This window comes from Onychostruthus taczanowskii, unplaced genomic scaffold, assembly GCF_017590055.1.
Source record: "Onychostruthus taczanowskii isolate IOZ18803 unplaced genomic scaffold, ASM1759005v1 scaffold13, whole genome shotgun sequence".
In the NCBI taxonomy this organism is placed as follows: Eukaryota; Metazoa; Chordata; class Aves; order Passeriformes; family Passeridae; genus Onychostruthus; species Onychostruthus taczanowskii.
The window spans coordinates 10999981-11016883 of record NW_024498462.1 but is presented as its reverse complement, the minus strand read 5'-3'; the positions used below and the strand labels follow the sequence as shown (position 1 = coordinate 11016883).

General features: G+C 42.5%; 1 protein-coding gene across 2 annotated transcripts in view; it reads left to right on the top strand.

Annotated features, from left to right (window-relative positions):
* BRWD3 (bromodomain and WD repeat domain containing 3) overlaps positions 1–16903 on the top strand; it is a 50865-nt gene that overhangs the window by 24218 nt on the left and 9744 nt on the right. For both annotated transcript variants that reach the window (XM_041396331.1, XM_041396330.1), the window contains 22 exons: positions 709–862; positions 1275–1409; positions 1803–1931; positions 2332–2557; positions 3198–3368; positions 4931–5114; positions 5944–6037; positions 6652–6801; positions 8282–8358; positions 8977–9154; positions 9913–10029; positions 11236–11343; positions 12389–12513; positions 12711–12793; positions 13232–13343; positions 13744–13805; positions 13891–14046; positions 14742–14862; positions 15370–15495; positions 15579–15660; positions 16209–16265; positions 16609–16749. In XM_041396331.1, coding sequence (XP_041252265.1) covers positions 709–862; positions 1275–1409; positions 1803–1931; positions 2332–2557; positions 3198–3368; positions 4931–5114; positions 5944–6037; positions 6652–6801; positions 8282–8358; positions 8977–9154; positions 9913–10029; positions 11236–11343; positions 12389–12513; positions 12711–12793; positions 13232–13343; positions 13744–13805; positions 13891–14046; positions 14742–14862; positions 15370–15495; positions 15579–15660; positions 16209–16265; positions 16609–16749 — 2788 coding nt within the window. The remainder of the gene's footprint in view (positions 1–708; positions 863–1274; positions 1410–1802; positions 1932–2331; positions 2558–3197; positions 3369–4930; positions 5115–5943; positions 6038–6651; positions 6802–8281; positions 8359–8976; positions 9155–9912; positions 10030–11235; positions 11344–12388; positions 12514–12710; positions 12794–13231; positions 13344–13743; positions 13806–13890; positions 14047–14741; positions 14863–15369; positions 15496–15578; positions 15661–16208; positions 16266–16608; positions 16750–16903) is intronic.

Sequence of the window (16903 nt, the reverse complement as noted above, 5' to 3'; positions counted from 1 at the left end):
AAAAATGTCACATGATTTATCTCACAGAAGGAGGTTTTGCTAGAGCCCCAGTCATTATTTGCTAATATATATCCAACATGGTTCTTAACATTGTACTTCTATCTTAGGTTTCCAAATAAGAGGTGAAATTAGTGTTTGGTTCTCAGGTTCAATTAGGGTCTTGAGTTTTTCTTTTTGAGATCCTCAAGTGACTTCTTTAAGTGCCTTGTAATTGAATTGTCATTGAATATTCACAACAACAAAGAGCAGAAATGGAGAAATCCATTAGGCACTTGCTTTGCAGAATTCTCCATATTTCAGTGGTTGCATTTGCAGTGTTTGTAGTCGGAAGTGTGGGTTGGATTTATTTTGCAGGTTCCTGCTCATTGTGGAGTTTACTGATATTGATGACTGATAAGAAAAATGCCTTGTAGGAAAAAGCCTAATAGAGCTGAAAGGAAAAATTGGGGTAGGGAAGGATGATGGCTTAGGAACAGAGGAGAAAATGTCCTTTTTAAGGAAATAGAGCTCTATAAATCTCAGTGGCACTGAATTTTCCTGTATTCGGTTTTTACCACTGCAGAACCATCCTTCATTCTCCTGCCTTAGCCAGAGTCACAGAGGTGCCTGTGATCCATCCTCCCCCAAATTTCATACTGAATTAGCTCTCCTGAGTGTTTCCATATGTAGTTACTAATTTATTCCTTTTTAAATTGCTGATTTCCTTAGAAACAATGTGGCATCTGGAGAGGACAAGGTCACCAAGCTGAAGGTTACCATGGTGGCTTGGGATCGATACGATGCCACCGTCATCACTGCAGTCAACAATTTCCTCCTCAAAGTGTGGAACTCGTCCACAGGGCAGCTTCTCCATAGCTTATCTGTGAGTACAATTCCAGGGGGGAGTCCCAAGTGGGTGTAGTTCACTCTGAGATTGATTTGATTTGTCATTCCCATGACAAGGGTTTGGTGTTGAAATATCCAGCTGTCCCCTGCCTGCTGGGAGGAGGGTGCACCATGGGGGCAGGAGCTGATGTGCAGGATCCTGGTGATTGCTGGGAACCCTTTGGAGGCTCCATTTGTTCCCTGATGTCTCCTTCCTCCTCATCCCTCCCCATCTCAGCGGTGCTGAGCAGTGACACTGCCAGGCCTGTGGCAGGAATGGTGACCAAGCACAGTTCCAGTAAACTGAGGTGACTCCCTGATCTGGGATGTCCTCTCAGTGACTCCCAGCACATCAGGAGATACCACATGGAGAAATAAAACTTCTTTTTTCCCCCCTGGTGTCGTTGCAGGGTCATGATGATGAAGTTTTTGTTCTGGAGGCTCATCCCTTTGACCAAAGGATTGTGCTTTCGGCGGGACACGATGGGAATATTTTTGTTTGGGATATAGACAAAGGAACAAAAATTCGCAATTACTTTAACATGGTAAGGATCACAGAAGGTTTGGTTTTTTCTTTTTTCACAAAACTGGTCTTGAGACAAAAGCAGATTTCATTAAATACCTCCAGAGCCAGTACAGCTCTGAGAGCTTTGGTGATCTTGCCTTATGTCTGCCATTAACATAAAATGTAGACTTCCAGGTGGTTATTCCAGAACATACGTTAAAAGTTGGGCTGAAATTTCAGGACAGAGAGAAAATGTGAAGTTTTACTTGTTATTCAGTTTAATAAATAAATAAATAAAAGTGTAAATCAGTCTTGAGCAAGATGAGATGTCACAGAATGAGGATTCAGTATGTGTTGGAGCACGGGGAAATGTTTGTGAAAATGCTCTTATAGAGTGTCTGGTTGTGAAAGGAATTCTCTGTGCTTGGTACAGATTGAGGGCCAAGGCCATGGAGCTGTTTTTGATTGCAAGTTCTCACCAGATGGGCAGCATTTTGCCTGCACAGACTCTCATGGACATCTGCTACTGTTTGGTTTTGGATGCAATAAATATTATGAAAAGGTGGGTTGAATGAATTTTAAACTCTTCCCTGTCTTGACCTGATTTTGTCTTAGAAGTATTTGTGTTACAATTTATTCCCTCAACCTGCCCCAGACAAAATAATAATTAGGTCATGGAGCAGTTGCTGTTTATCTAAATCAAAAAGATTTAGACAAGAGACTCTATAGATAGAGGAGAAAAGCATTAACTTCTCTGTCCACCTCTCTTGGCCTATTTTACTGTTGAATTTCTGCATCAGGCCTTGGTAATAAACCACATTTGTGGTAGGAATCTGTTCTCTGTCATAACATTCCTTGTGCTGATCCCAAGTGTAGGAGTTGTGGTTTATGGGAGCCATTCCAGAGCAGCAAGACAGCTGCAAATGGCCATTGATTTATTTCCTGAATTGCTTTTCCCTCAGATTCCTGATCAGATGTTCTTCCACACGGATTACCGGCCCCTGATCCGGGATGCCAATAATTATGTGCTGGATGAGCAGACTCAACAGGCTCCACACCTTATGCCTCCTCCATTCCTGGTGGATGTTGATGGAAATCCTCATCCCACGAGATTCCAGCGGCTGGTGCCAGGGAGGGAAAATTGCAAGGATGAACAACTTATTCCTCAGCTGGGATATGTGGCTAATGGTACTCTGTCTGAAGCTCATGAATAATACAAGTGTGGCACAGTATTGAGCACCAGCTCCTAGGATGGTGCTGTGAGGATGTTTAAATTAATGGTTTAAATTCAATATACAGGTAGAAGAGGGGATGGGGTGGGGTTATGTGTGGAACCAAATTGACTAGAGGCAAGAGTATTCCAAAATCTCTAGATTTTTCCCAGGTATATGGTAGATGTTTAAAGCATTGTCTGTTAACCTCTGTAACAGTGGATGTCAGAAAGCAAGCAGGAAGGTGAGGAAGACATGGAAAGCCAGCTTTTGTTTCTTAAAAGAGTTCTTTTTTCTAGTAGACATTAACTTCAGCAAAATGCTGATCCCCAAAAAAGACCTTCCATTCTTACCTACTGCAGCATTATTTCTTTCTGCCATTTCTCATGGTTTGTGTTTATGTTCTACATGTGGCCTGGAGTTTTAGGATTTTATTGTAACTTCTCTTCTAAACTTTGCCTCCATTTATTACATGAGAGAGAAAGCCAGCTGGTGATCAGATGTTTTGCAGAGCAGACAGAAAGTGTTGCAGAGTTTTAAATGGGATTATTTCTATGCTGTTTGCTACTACAGAAATCCATCATTTTATCAGCATTTGTGACTTTGTTCTTGTCAAGGTGATGGTGAGGTGGTTGAACAAGTCATCGGGCAGCAAACCAATGACCAGGATGAGAGTATCCTTGATGGAATGATCAGAGAGCTCCAGAGGGAACAAGATCTGAGACTGATTAATGAAGGAGAAACTCCTCCAAACCCTCCACTCAACAGATCCCACTCTGTTAATGGAGGTCAGTGTCCAGCCTTATCTGCATCAGTTCCTTCCTTATCACAGGAAGGGCTGATCAAACTGTTAATGTCAATTCTGACACATTGTCTTTGAAGAAGCTTTTCTCTCCTCTTTTTGTACACCTTGTTAACCCCTGTGGAGCACTGGGATGTTCTGTGGATTCCAACAGGGGAATTAAAAATGTAAGGGGCAGCTGAGGGCACTCAGTGGTCTAACTGGGCTCTATCTGATTGTTTGGAGTTATTAGACTGGAATTATTCCTGCTATAAACCAGTATCCTGGAAAATAAGCATGAAGTTCACTGTATTGTCTTGATATCAGTGCAGAGATGAAACTTCATAACTGCAAAATGCTAAAATGAAAGCATATAATTAGGGGCTGTCAGTGGAATACAGTGTTGTGACAGACTAATGGTTTCCTGCTGCAGCACAAGGCTGAGCATCGGTGCTAATAAAATAAACATGTTGCTCTGTCTTAGTATTTCCTTAGAAAGCTTGAGATTATTCTCCTGGTAAGTGTTCTGCTACTGTGATTTTATTTTTAATACACAAAGTGATTAAAAATTGAAACCACACTCAATCAGATGTGAGCAGCTGAGTGAGTGCAGCTGATGGGAGCGAGCAGATGCCCAGGACTGTGCTGCAAGTCAGCCTGAGCCTTGGGAGAATTCACAGCTGCTAATAAATCACTTCTAGGTTAAGTGACTGATTACATGTGTTTGAAGTAGATTTCCTGGCAAAGCTCATTAGGGTTTGGATGTGGAATTGCTTGTGTTTCAATCCAAGAAGGAGTAAGAAAAATATCGGGGAAAAATATGAAAATGCATTTTTGCTTTGATCTAAGTTGATATTTCAAAAAGGTTGCCTAAAAGGCAGCTTCAGCTCACACAAAATCTTTTCTGCTGCTTGGGATCTGTTGATGTGTTGTACAGCCCTAGTTCCCAGTTTTATTTGTTTGTCCCTGTAGGTGTGTAAAGGAGTTTCCAGATATGGGTAGTGTGGAAATCAAAGCAGTTCCCTTCTAGAGCTTACAATGATCAATGACTTTGCCCACATGAACTGCTCATTTGAGTAACTGGAGTATGTTTAAAGTATTTAAACAGCCAGATATTTTTATATAGCTTTGCACAGCCGTAAATGCAATATTGTCATTTGATAAACAGTATCTTTTTGATTTGATAAACAGTATTAAGCCTGTGGGAATTGTGAAGGAAAAGTAAGGACAACGATGGCAGTGATTCCATTATTGTCAACCTTTGTTCATTAATCTTTGTGCTGTCCTTAAGGTATAAATTGTGGATGGGACACAGGGGAAGGAATTGTTGCCTGTGAGGGTGGGGAGGCCCAGAGAAGCTGTGGCTGCCCCTGGGTCCCTGGAAGTGTCCAAGGCCAGGCTGGACAGGGTTTGGAGCAGGGTTTGGAGTTGGACTGGGCTAGTGGAAGGTGTCATGGCAGAGGCTGGCACTCCGATCTCTAAGATCCCTCCTCACCCAACCATCCTGTGACTCCACTACATTATTGGTGATCCGTGGAAGTGAAGAAGCTCTCTCTTTCCCTCTCCCAGCTCTCCGCAGCCCGGGCTTGGACGTGGCCTCCCCGCCCAACGTGGGGCTGCGGCGCAGCGGGCAGATCGAGGGCGTGCGGCAGATGCACCACAACGCGCCCCGCAGCCAGATGGCCACCGAGAGGGACCTCATGGCCTGGAGCAGGAGGGTGGTGGTCAACGAGCTCCCTCCAGGCATCAGCAAGTAAGAGGCTCAGTGGGATGAGAGGTTCAGTTGTGTAATGTGGAACGATTCTTCCATACACCTGGTGTAGCCATATTTTTCATAAAATATGCAATCCTCTTTGCTAGGATTTTTCTCCTATTCGAGCTGAGAAGCCTCAGAAAAGAAATGTAAACAACTGACTATCTGCTGCTGTGGAATGCAACAGGTGCATCTGTGATTGGTGCATTTAATTAATGGCCAATCACACTCAGCTGGTTTGTGCTCTCTGAGAGTCATGAGCTTTTGTTATTCATTCCTCTCCTGTCCTTTCTAGCCTTCTGATGGATCTTTTCTCTCTATTCTTTTTAGTATAGTTTTAGTATATCATTTTAATATAATATATATCATAATAAATCAGCCTTCTGAAACACAGAGTCAAGATTCAGATCTCTTCACTCGTCCCGGGAGCCCCCGTCAGACCAACCATACTCCTGGAATGAGCTTTCAGCTTTGGGGCTTGGTGGGTTGGGTTGTTTGGGATATTGGGATCAGAAGGAGTTGAGAATGGTGATTCCTTCTTTTCACAATTCAGTCTTTCTTCAGTACTCCAAATACCACATTTCCCTCAAACTTTATTTAAAAAAGACTTGAAAATAATTTTAATACATTTGAAAATAGTTATGGCTGCTCAGCTAACAAATTTATTTCTTTAACTTGTGATTCCAGGAGTGAATGGATGGATGATGCTAGGGGGATTTATGCACGGATTTCTTAGAGCAGCACAAGTCTTCTAATGTCTATATTAAGGAGGCTGTTGAGTTCCATGGTGATTTAATGAATATAATGTGTGTTTCTTATTTATAATTAGGGTCCAGGAAGAATGTCGAGCTGCCAAAGGTGAAATAGAAATCAGTTTATACACTGCTGACAAGAAGAGAAAGCCATCCCACACCTTACAACGGGTGAGTTAGTAGAGTAGGCTGGAAGAGACAGCCTGGATGGGAAGCAGTTCTAAGCACTGAGCAACAAAAACAAGACCGACAAAAAACCCCAAACCAATTTTATTGAATTATTTAGAAGATCAATAGTCCTAATTGTTTCTCTGGCTCACTGTCTTCTTCCTTCTGTAACTGTGATTTGGCTGTCTGTCATATCCAAATAGTGGTAAATCTCTGTCCTTGAGGTTTCAGTGGTGGGAAGATGCTGGGAAAGGAAAATTGCAGAGCCATGATGGGTTTTCAGTTTGACTTGTGGAAAGTAGAGGTGCCAAACTTTTACAAGGGCTAGATTTATCTTATGCAGAGACTGCAGGAATTTTATAGAAAAGAATGGTATTTTCAATCATTTCCTTTCCAAAGACTGCTACTTTATAAAGCAGAATTTCTGTTGAACCAAGAATCCACATCTAAAGCATCCACCATGTGTCAGAGATACTGTCTAATTCTACAACGATTTCTTACTGCTCAGTTGTAACTGGGGTGCAACGCTCAGCCACTGTAACCAGGCATCTTTTTAGTGTGTAAGCCATGAGTGAGCCCCTGATGTGTCCCTGTTTGTGCTCCTGTCCCCCTGGCAGAGCGAGTTCCAGGCGGGCGGCGGCCGCGCGCTGCGCAGGAACCAGCGGAAGCGGCAGCACGCGTACCAGACGCGCTCCACCATCGAGCACAGCCAGCAGGGAGCCAGCCAGAACCCCTGTGCACACCACGAGTCCGACAGCTCCTCTGAGGTCTGAGCCCCCCAGCTACCTCCGGCAGCTTCCCCCTTCCCAAATCCGTGTTGAGGTTCCACGTGTCTGCTGGAGGGAGGAAGTTTGTGCAGCCGAAGCTCAGCTTGAGCTGGAGCTGCCAGGACTGGGGTGGGGGCAGTAAAAAGAGGTTTTTCAAATGTATTTGTGGCAAAAGGTGGTGTAAAAATAACATTGGCGTGTTCCAGGATGGGGATGGTCACCTCACAAACAGGGACAGGGCAGAGGGATTTGACACATCCTTTGTCTCCATCTTCAACATGGATAATGGAGCAAGGGGGTCCCAGTGCTCTGAGCTGGAGGGCCATGACTGACAATAATCAACTCCCAGTCAGCCCTGAACTTGTGTGGGATCTGCTGCTCCAGCTAGATTCTTACAAATCAATGGGGCCTGAGAGAATTCATCCAAGAATCCTCGAATTGCTGCTGATGCTATCACAGAGCCTCTCTTGATTTTTTGAGCAGTCTTGAGAATCCAGAGGTTGTGACAGTGACAGGACCCAGGGAGAAGAACAGCTGGAGCTGTGCTGGGGCAGTGTCAGGCTGGAGATCAGGGAAAGGTTCTTCCCCCAGAGGGTGCTGGGCACTGCCCAGGCTCCCAGGGAATGGGCTCAGCCCCGAGGCTCCCACATCTCCAGGGTGGTTTGGACAGCCCTTCCAGGGATGCACAGGGTGGGATTGTTGGGCAGGGCAAGGAGCTGAGCTCTAATCCTTGTGGGTCCTTTCCAGCTGAGGATATTCTGTGATTCTCCACATGGGAAGAAACACTCAGGTCATTGAGTCCCTGGGATTTGTGGTGTTCCTGTGGCATGTTGGTCTTGGAGAGTGAAGGATCATGTACCTAAATGCCAGGACAGTGTTGGAAAAGTAGCTTAAAACAGCTCCTGTATTTTTGGAAACCTGAAACATTTTCAAGTAAATTTAACTGGGTTGTGTTAAACCACTTGCTATTTCAGGATTTCATGCAGCACATGGATTCTGGGTCAGGACTTTGATTTCATTTTGCAGTGCTTTGATTTCATCTACATCTGTAGACTGCTGTTGAAAGAGATTGAGTATTGGCATTAATCATTGATTTTGGCAAGGGAAGAACCTAAAATATACCAGATAAATATAACTTGTTCTCCTTAAGGAAGACAGTGAACATTGCTGCTTTGTAAATGCAGTGAAAATAGAGAACAGCTCAAAAAGCTGGGCCCTGGGCACTAAAATGTGTTAATCAAACACTTAAATAAGAGCTAGTTCTGTAGTTCTGATATAATTAAAATACACATTTGTTTTAAAGGAGCTATATAAGGATATAGTATTAATTAAGGTATAGGAAGAAATTGTGGATTTATTTCTTTAAAGCTGAACCAGCCCTTCAATGGAAAGCTTTCCTCAGATGACACAACTTGCTTGCAAACAAAAAATACACATTTTACCCTTGGTCCCAGAGTGAATCCTCTTGTTTTCACTACAGGAGGATGAGACTGTTGGCACAAGTGATGCATCCATGGATGATCCTGTGTCAGCCTGGCAGAGTGAAAGCAGTTCCAGGTACCTCCACTGGGCTCTGAGTTGGGATCACTGGTTTATTATGGGATTTAAGTAGGACAGCTGATACTGAGATACTCAGATTTCATTTTGAAGATTGATTTTTAATCAGTTAGTCATGAAACATTTCATATTGTGATTTTTTTTTTGGTTTTTTTTAAGTCAAAAACAGTTCTAAAAAACCTTTTATAAGAAGATATTGCCTCTAATTAAGAGCTACTTGAAAAAATCAGTGCCAGTTTGCCATATAAATCCTGTACTTTTATTATTTGACATTGAAGAAACCAGAGCTGGATTTTTAGAGAAGTGCTCTAGTTCTTTAAATGTTCCATGCATTTTTTGCTGCCAGTTCTTGTGAAGTCAGTCTGTGAATCAGTGAGATAATGAGAATTGATATCAACCATACATGTAGTTTTACTGTGAGTTTCAAATTGATAAAAGAATTTACTGAAATCACAAATCAGAGAGCATTTGTTTTTCTTTAAATTCACATGATAACAAAATTCTGTGCTAATCCTGAGCAGAGCCAGGAGAGCAGGTTGAATGTTTGGACTTTTCAATCCACTGTGGGGAAACTGAAGTTTTCTGTTCTCTTTCTTACAACTTTTTTATCATCTACAGTGATTCATCAAGTGAATATTCAGACTGGACAGCAGATGCTGGGATTAATCTGCAGCCTCCAAAGAGACAAACCAGGCAGGCAGCTCGGAAAATCTGTAGTAGTTCTGAAGATGAAAATATGAAGGGAACAAAAGGGCTGGAGCCAAAGCGAAGGAAACTGAAACAGCCAAGGAAGAAGGTCAGCAAGCGTAATTCTAAGTGTCTTTTGTACTTTATGAATATAAATTTAGGTTTGAGTGGTTGTTTTTGAAGTAAAATATTTTATAAATGGGCACAGAGTAAAAAAAAAAAAAGAATTACAGAGATCACAGTAATTGTGCTACCAGTGGTACCAAGGAATTTTATAGTTTGTTTTATTGGGCTTCCATGTTTCCCACAGGTGGTTCTTCATTTCAAATGCCATTTTTTTAACTCTCAGATTTGTGCTCTTCACCATAGTCAGGTTTACAAGAGGGTGGTTTTGTTGTAAAATTATAATGGATATGTATTGTATTGACATGGTGAGATTTCTTTTTCCTGGTATTTTTTAAAGACATTTAGAATATTCATTAAAAAATATAATTTATTTCTTTATTATAGAACCACAGACTGGCTTGAGTTGGAGATGTCTTAAAGTTCATCTTATCCCACCCCCCTGCCATGGGCATTTTAATGATTTATGAATGTTTTAAGGCATTTTAATGATTTATGAAGGTTCTGATTTTCATTATTATTTATAACAAACCTGTCTTATTCTCTGCTATTTAGTGGAGATTTTGGGAAGGACAGCACTCCACAATTTGCTTTCCCTTGTATCTTACCTGCAGTAACTGCTGCACGATGAGTTTTCCACAGTAATTAACTGTACTCTGAATATTATGTTGGTTGCATTCTAAATTAATGTATTTAACTTCTGTATGTAACTTACATATGTGATCTCCTGCTGTGTGTGTTCAGAAAGCCAGTGGGCTGCTGTCCCTGGAAGGGGAGCCCAGTGAGGAGTGGCTGGCCCCGCAGTGGATCCTGGACACCATTCCCCGCCGCTCGCCCTTCGTGCCCCAGATGGGGGATGAGGTACTGCCCTCTGGCTTGCTGTGAAAAGCCAGGTGTCTGCTAAGGGAAGGCAGGAGCCTCCCCTGAAATGGAAAATGTAAACCCCCTCCCTCTGAGCTGTTAGAATTTTTAAAATTAAGTGGCTCTCAGGCAAAGATATGGGAGCAGGAATAACAGTTCTTTACTAGGGAAGAAAAAAAATAAAATAAACAATGCAGTAATACAAAACAACACTGAGAGAGTTAGAATAGGCCCTGACCCCCTGTGGGTCAGGGTGGTGGCACAGTCCCATCCCATGGTGGCTCAGCCCTCCTGCAGTGCCAGCTGTGCTTCTGCTGGAGCAGGGATCCTGCACAAGGCTGCAGTTTTCCTCTGGAGCTCCAGGGCTGCTGGAGATGGGCCTGCTCTTCCTCTGGGAATGCAGGGCAGGAGAAAGCTGCTCCTCTGGGAATGCAGTGGGCAGAGGCTGCTGTGCTGTTCCAGGCTCAGATTGTATCCAGGTAGGAATGCTTGGCTCCTCCCCTGGGCGGAGCATCTCCCCATGGGATGCTGGAATTTGATCAGCCCTGCAGGAACACTCAGTGGCCGTGGACAACAGAGATCTCCTGGGGGCAGGATTGGCTGTGGGAGCGATGAAGAAAACTGCCCAGTTACAGAAGGTTGGCTGTGGGAGAGATGAAGAAAACTGCCCAATTACAGAAGATGACTGCCCCACCTCTGACAGATGGAATAGAATACACAGCCCCATTTCCAACCTCAGACACCCTCAGCAGTTCCCACATTCCCAGGGAATCAGCAGCTCTGCTTGCTTTGGACTCTTCTGCCCAGCAGTATTTGCAGGGAATTGTGCTCAGGGCAGGCTGAGTTTTGTTAACTTTGTTAATTTAACCAGGCACTTTGTTGTTTACAGAGTCACGTCCTGTGCCCCTTTTTCTGTACAGGTAACTTGGGAATATCAGGAAAAATCAGTTGTGCATCTTCACCTGCACATTTCTTAATTATCTCAGTTTTAAAGTACAGAGCAGGTACCAATTTGGGGGCTGATATAAATATTTTTAACAAGAGGAGTGGTTTATGATGAAATAAATAAGTGTGCAGTGTGTTCTCAAAGGGCTAAGAACTGGTATTATGAACAGGAAGAGCACAGTCATTAAAATAATTTTCTCTACTTTTCTCTTTTGCTCTGTTTTTCTCTCTTAATTTTCTCTCTTTTTTTCCTCTTTTAAGATCATCTACTTTAGGCAAGGCCATGAAGCTTATGTGAGGGCAGTGAGGAAAGCCAAAATTTACAGTATTAACATGCAAAAACAACCATGGAACAAAATGGAACTCAGGGTAAGTTCAAGAAATACTTCAAAGAGCTGAAAGTCTCTGTAATGTTAAACTGACATGAAAAACCAGCATGAAAAATGTAAAGAAAGGATTGCTCTAAAATGTTAATATCAAAGTTTTAATTGTAAATATTAATGTTAGTTTTTATTAACACAAAGTCTTTACATCTGTTCACTTCCTGGTTTTGGACTTGATTCTCAGGGGTCTCTTTCAACACAAACTATTTTTTCCTGAACACTGAATTCATTCAGAACCCAGCACTGCAGAGCTGTTTGTGGTTCTCTCACCACTCTACAGTGACCTGAGCATTTGGGTTCTGTTTCTTGTTTTAATGCTGTGGTAAGAAATTATAGTGTAAACACCTAAATGTGTGCAGGAGTTCTCTTAAACACTGGATCTTGCTTTGGATGAGTTGCCAAGCCTTAATCCACAGTGTTGCCTTATTTTTTCCTGCTGTCCTCAGATTTCATATCAAGAGAAGAGCCCATATACGTGCTCATATTCACCTAACCATGCCAGTGCTTCTGTTAATGAAAGTAATTGCTTTGCTGGGAAAATACCCAGTTACCAGTCCCAGATATTCAGTGATTCCAGCTGTAATTTTCCAAGGCATCAGTTTGTGAGGAAAAGGAAATAGCTGTTCACTTAGGATGGGCTTTGACAGGACATGAACATAAAGGCTATTGTGGAATTGCCATTTGCAGAGGAAGAATTTCCTTTTTTCCCCCCTGTGCAAGAATGGGGGGCCCTGGGGTAGGTCAGGGAGAATCTTTGGTGTGTTTAAAACTGGGTCTGTTCCTTAGAACCTTCTTAAGTAATTTGTAGGAATCTTGTTCACAAACCTGCCAAGGGAATGAGCTTCTTCATTTTTCTTTTTGAGGTGACAGTGATTGATTTTCATATTTGGAAAAGAAAAATTAATGGGTGAAATTACCTGTGCCGTAGAGTGGAAACATACTCGGGTTCCATTAATATGTTTCACTTTAAAATGGATATTTTTGTTGTTGGCAAGGTAAAATAATGCTGTTCCATGCTTCTTGCTAACTAGGAACAAGAATTTGTGAAGACTGTAGGAATTAAATATGAAGTTGGGCCTCCCACACTCTGCTGCTTGAAGCTTGCATTCCTGGATCCAATCACAGGCAAAATGACAGGAGAATCCTTTTCCATAAAGTAAGTCACTGGAATGCTGATGACATTCTTCAAGAGCTTTCCTTGCAGTGTAGAAGCTCCCCCCTCCTCCTTTCTTATTTCCTGTGCAAGGCATGATGATGGCAGTAATGGTTATCCCAAATGCATGGAATTTGAGAATATCATCTAGAACTGTATTTCTGGGTAATAATAACTTTTTTTGGTCTTATTTCCTGAAGGTACCATGATATGCCAGATGTTATTGATTTCCTTGTGCTGCATCAGTTTTATAATGAAGCCAAAGAAAGGAACTGGCAAATAGGTGAGGGGTTTTTTCCTAATTCCATGTGTTTTGCACCATTTCTGCAGCTGTTTAATTGGACGCAGTGTCTTTATTACCTGATGTAAAAGACTATACACACGTGATTTTGTCAAGATTATTGGAAACTTTTTATCTGATGTTTGCTGCATTTCCTGTAGCAAAAAAAAAAAAAAAAAAAAAGGAAATGGGAGAAACTGTTCCAAGGGCAGTGATAACAGGAGAATCTCCTGATCTGTTGGGATCTGAGGTGAGAGGCAGCTGTGGGTAATTCCCAGAGATGGGCAAGTCCTGCCCCGAGGGCAAGGGCTCAACTCCTGTGGTACAAAATACAAGGATGGAAGTAGGGCATTTACAAAAGAGGGAGCTGATTCTCTAGAAGGAAATATTTAGCAATTCTTGATGATGCTCTTTTTCTGGATGCAATGTTTGCCCTTCCAGGGGATCGATTTCGCAGTATCATTGATGATGCCTGGTGGTTTGGGACTGTGGAGAGTCAGCAGCCTTTCCAGGCAGAATATCCTGATAGTTCCTTCCAGTGCTACAGTGTCCAGTGAGTATTTCCATGTCCTGGGGCTCCTACACAACTCAGAGAACTTCAAAAACAGGATCAAGAACCTCAAGAATTAAAATCCCTTTTTCCATTTAAATACATATCCAGACATTTTATTTACTTATTTAATTTCACATATTGTACTTCTTATTTGTTACTTACTATTTATTTATTTTAGAATATTTTGAATATTTACTTATTTAATTTTTGAATTTGTTCCTAAAGCAACAGTTCTGGTATAAACAGCAGTGCAGTGACTGTATGGGAGATACAAGAGGAAAAAAGGGAGTTTGAATGTTTTATTCCTAACTGGAGTGACCTTTTGGGTCAAATCTGGTAAAGAAAAGGTGTGTCTTTATATTCAGCTCTAACTTGTGCATTTGAATGAATTTTTTAATAGCTGGGACAACAATGAAAGAGAGAGGATGAGTCCATGGGACATGGAACCGATCCCAGAAGGAAGTAAGTGTGTGTTGGATTCCTGTCCCTTCACAAAGCAAACAGCTCTGGGGCCCTGCATTTACCCTCTGGAATTGTTCCTCTCCAGCTGCTTATCCGGAGGAGGTCGGTGCTGGAGTTCCTGTGACCCCAGAGGAGCTGACAGCTCTTCTCTACAAGCCCCAGGAAGGAGAGTGGGGGGCCCATTCCAGAGATGAAGAATGTGAACGAGTGATCCGAGGGATTGAGCAGCTTCTTTCCCTTGGTATGTTTGGAGAGAAAAGAGAGCAAAAACAATATCAGGGAGGTGGCACAGGACTGAAGAGTAGATGGGATGGAGTGCTGGGACTTGGTGTGGAGTATTTGACATGTACTCAACTAAGTTACTGAAAAGAGCCTTTTAAATTGCATATTTCAGTTTCCAAGCTAAATTCCCTTTTTTTTCTGGGCTTCACCTGATATCATTCAGTGGAGCTTCCCAGTGGGTCATATCTAAAGGTGAAAGAGCAAAACATTATAATTAAACTCCTCAAAACCAACCAGCAAATCCTCACTAAATACCCTCACCTCCAAATTCCTTGCAACTGGTTTGTAACCATTTAACAGAACACTGTGCTTTAAATTCTGCCTCTCTTTCCACCCAGGACATGTCTGTGTTCTTACTCAGTGTTGCATGTTGTAGTATTCCTGTTGTAAGTGCAAATGCCTCGTTCCTTTCAGTCAGATTGGCTGCTGGCACACAAATCTCAGATGTGATACTTAAACAAAAAGTGCTTTTTCAAGAGCAGGAATAGATGGTACAAGAGGAGGAACCCTGCCCTGTGGGTAATGACATTCTCAGCTGTAGATCTGTGCTGCTTTTGCTGAATTCTTGGAAAGAAACCCCAGAAACCATTAAAAGGAATCTTGGTGTAACATCCCTTGGAGGCATCTAAATGATTGTGGTCTTTTGTCTTGCAGACATTTCTAATCCCTTTGCTGTTCCAGTGGACCTTAGTGCCTATCCCATGTATTGCACTGTTGTTGCTTATCCAACTGACCTCACCACCATCAGGAGGAGGCTTGAAAACAGGTTTTATAGGTGAGTTTGGGTTTGTAGCTGACATTTATTGCATTTATTATTATGTGGAGCTGAATGCTGTTTAAAGTCCCTTCAGCAACTGCAGATCAGATTGGTCTTGGGCAAAGTGAGTCTTCCTGAATAATAAATTCTGCTGGCCATGTTGTTAAGGCAAAAGCTGCTGTAGCTGGATCTGGGGTGTTGGTTGAACACCCTGAGCCTGGCTCTGTGTTGGAGGCAGAGCATGTTTGCTTTGTTTCCATCCCTGCTGTCTTGAGCAGGGGCTTTGCTTGTGTTGCAGTTGCCAGAAGGGAACTGAATGATGCTGGAAACTGGAAATCTCAGTTTTCCCAGTTAATTTGGGAATAAATAATGTCCTGCTCTTATTTTCCCCTCTGAGGACAACCTGTTTCTGCTTGATCTGAATTCCCTACTCCATTTTTTACTGAAGAATCCTACTGAACGTGGAAGAAAAATAACATACACCTTGTTCTCCATCCCATTCCTTAAATTTTATGTATTTTTCAGGAGAATCTCTGCCCTGATGTGGGAGGTAAGATACATTGAACACAATGCCAGGACTTTCAACGAGCCAGACAGCCCCATAGTCAAAGCAGCCAAAATTGTGACAGATGTCCTGCTCCGCTTCATTGGGTGAGTTTGGACCTCACAGACCCCACAGCTCCAATTCCTGGGATCCTTCATTGTGTTCCTTGGTTTTTGTCATTGTCCTGCAGAGATCAGAGCTGTACTGATATATTAGAAATCTACAACAAGGTGAAAGCAGAAGACCTGAGCAGTACTGATGAGGAAGAGGAGGTAAGATAATTTCCTTCCTTTTTACAATTCAGCACATGAAAGAAATTTGGATTTTTGTTGAGTCTTTATTTTATGGGTAATTGCACTGGGTTTTGGAGATGAGGCTGTTCAGGCTCACCTGAGACAATAAGCTCCCTGAAGTAAAAATGCTTCTTGGAACTGTCTGTCTTTAATCTTCTCTCAGTACATGATGTTTTGTTGGAAGGATGAGTAATGAGGGGAGCTGGGAAGTGGAGCTGTTAGTCAGTCAGAAGGACAACAGCTCTCCATTGTCAACGAGGCAGCAGAGCTGATTTCCTTATGTAATTCTGTGTCATTTCCCATCACTTGATCCCTGGAGTGAAATGTCAGGTGGAATCCAGGGTGGATATCACTGCCTTGAGCTGCTTCCCTCTCCTGACACCTTCTCCCCTTCAGTGCAGTTTGAGATGTGCTGTAGTTCCTGTTGCCAATTGCCCTGTCGTTGTTGTTGGCTGTTTTTTAACCCTTTTTCCATAGCTGAGGGTTTTGCAGACCTGCCTGTGTGTGATCATTCCCTTTGCCTTTAGGTGGCAGAAGTGGATGTGGATTCAGATGCTCCAGGCACTTCCTCTGGGAAAAGACGAGTGAGTAAAATTTCTGCTGTGGTAATTTTTTTTTTTTTAATTTGATTTTAAAGAAAATTATCTCCAGCAGTCAAATTTTGATGCAGCTGATAAATATAGCAAGGCTGGATCTGAAATATTGCAGCTTCTCGTGGGTTTGAGTGTTATATATGACCAGAAAAGGCAAATTTGTTTAATTTGTCTAATTTGCATATTGCTGCGCCATCAGCTCTGCTTTAATCTTCCTGGATTTCTGTTTTTAATTGGATAACGCTTTAATTGCAGAATGCTGAGAGATCAGTAGGAACTTCAGGGGAGCAATGTGAATATTCTGATACCATCTGCAGTACCTGTTTCCCTGCAGGTGAGACGAAGGGTGAAGAGGCAGCCCATGAAAGCCAGTGCTGATGCTTGGAAGGAGCAGTGCCAGCAGCTCTTAAACCTGATTTATGAACGAGAGGACTCAGAGCCTTTCAGGCAGCCTGTTGATCTCTTCTCTTACCCTGTAAGTGCAGCTTCCACACCCAGAACTGTTCCTCCTTTGGCAGAACATCCATGCTGGGCATGGCTCTGTCCTCTCCCTTTATGAGCTGATGTTTTCAGGGAATTATCTGCAACAGCTCTGAAAGTAAACTGATGACTGGAGCCACTGGATGAAC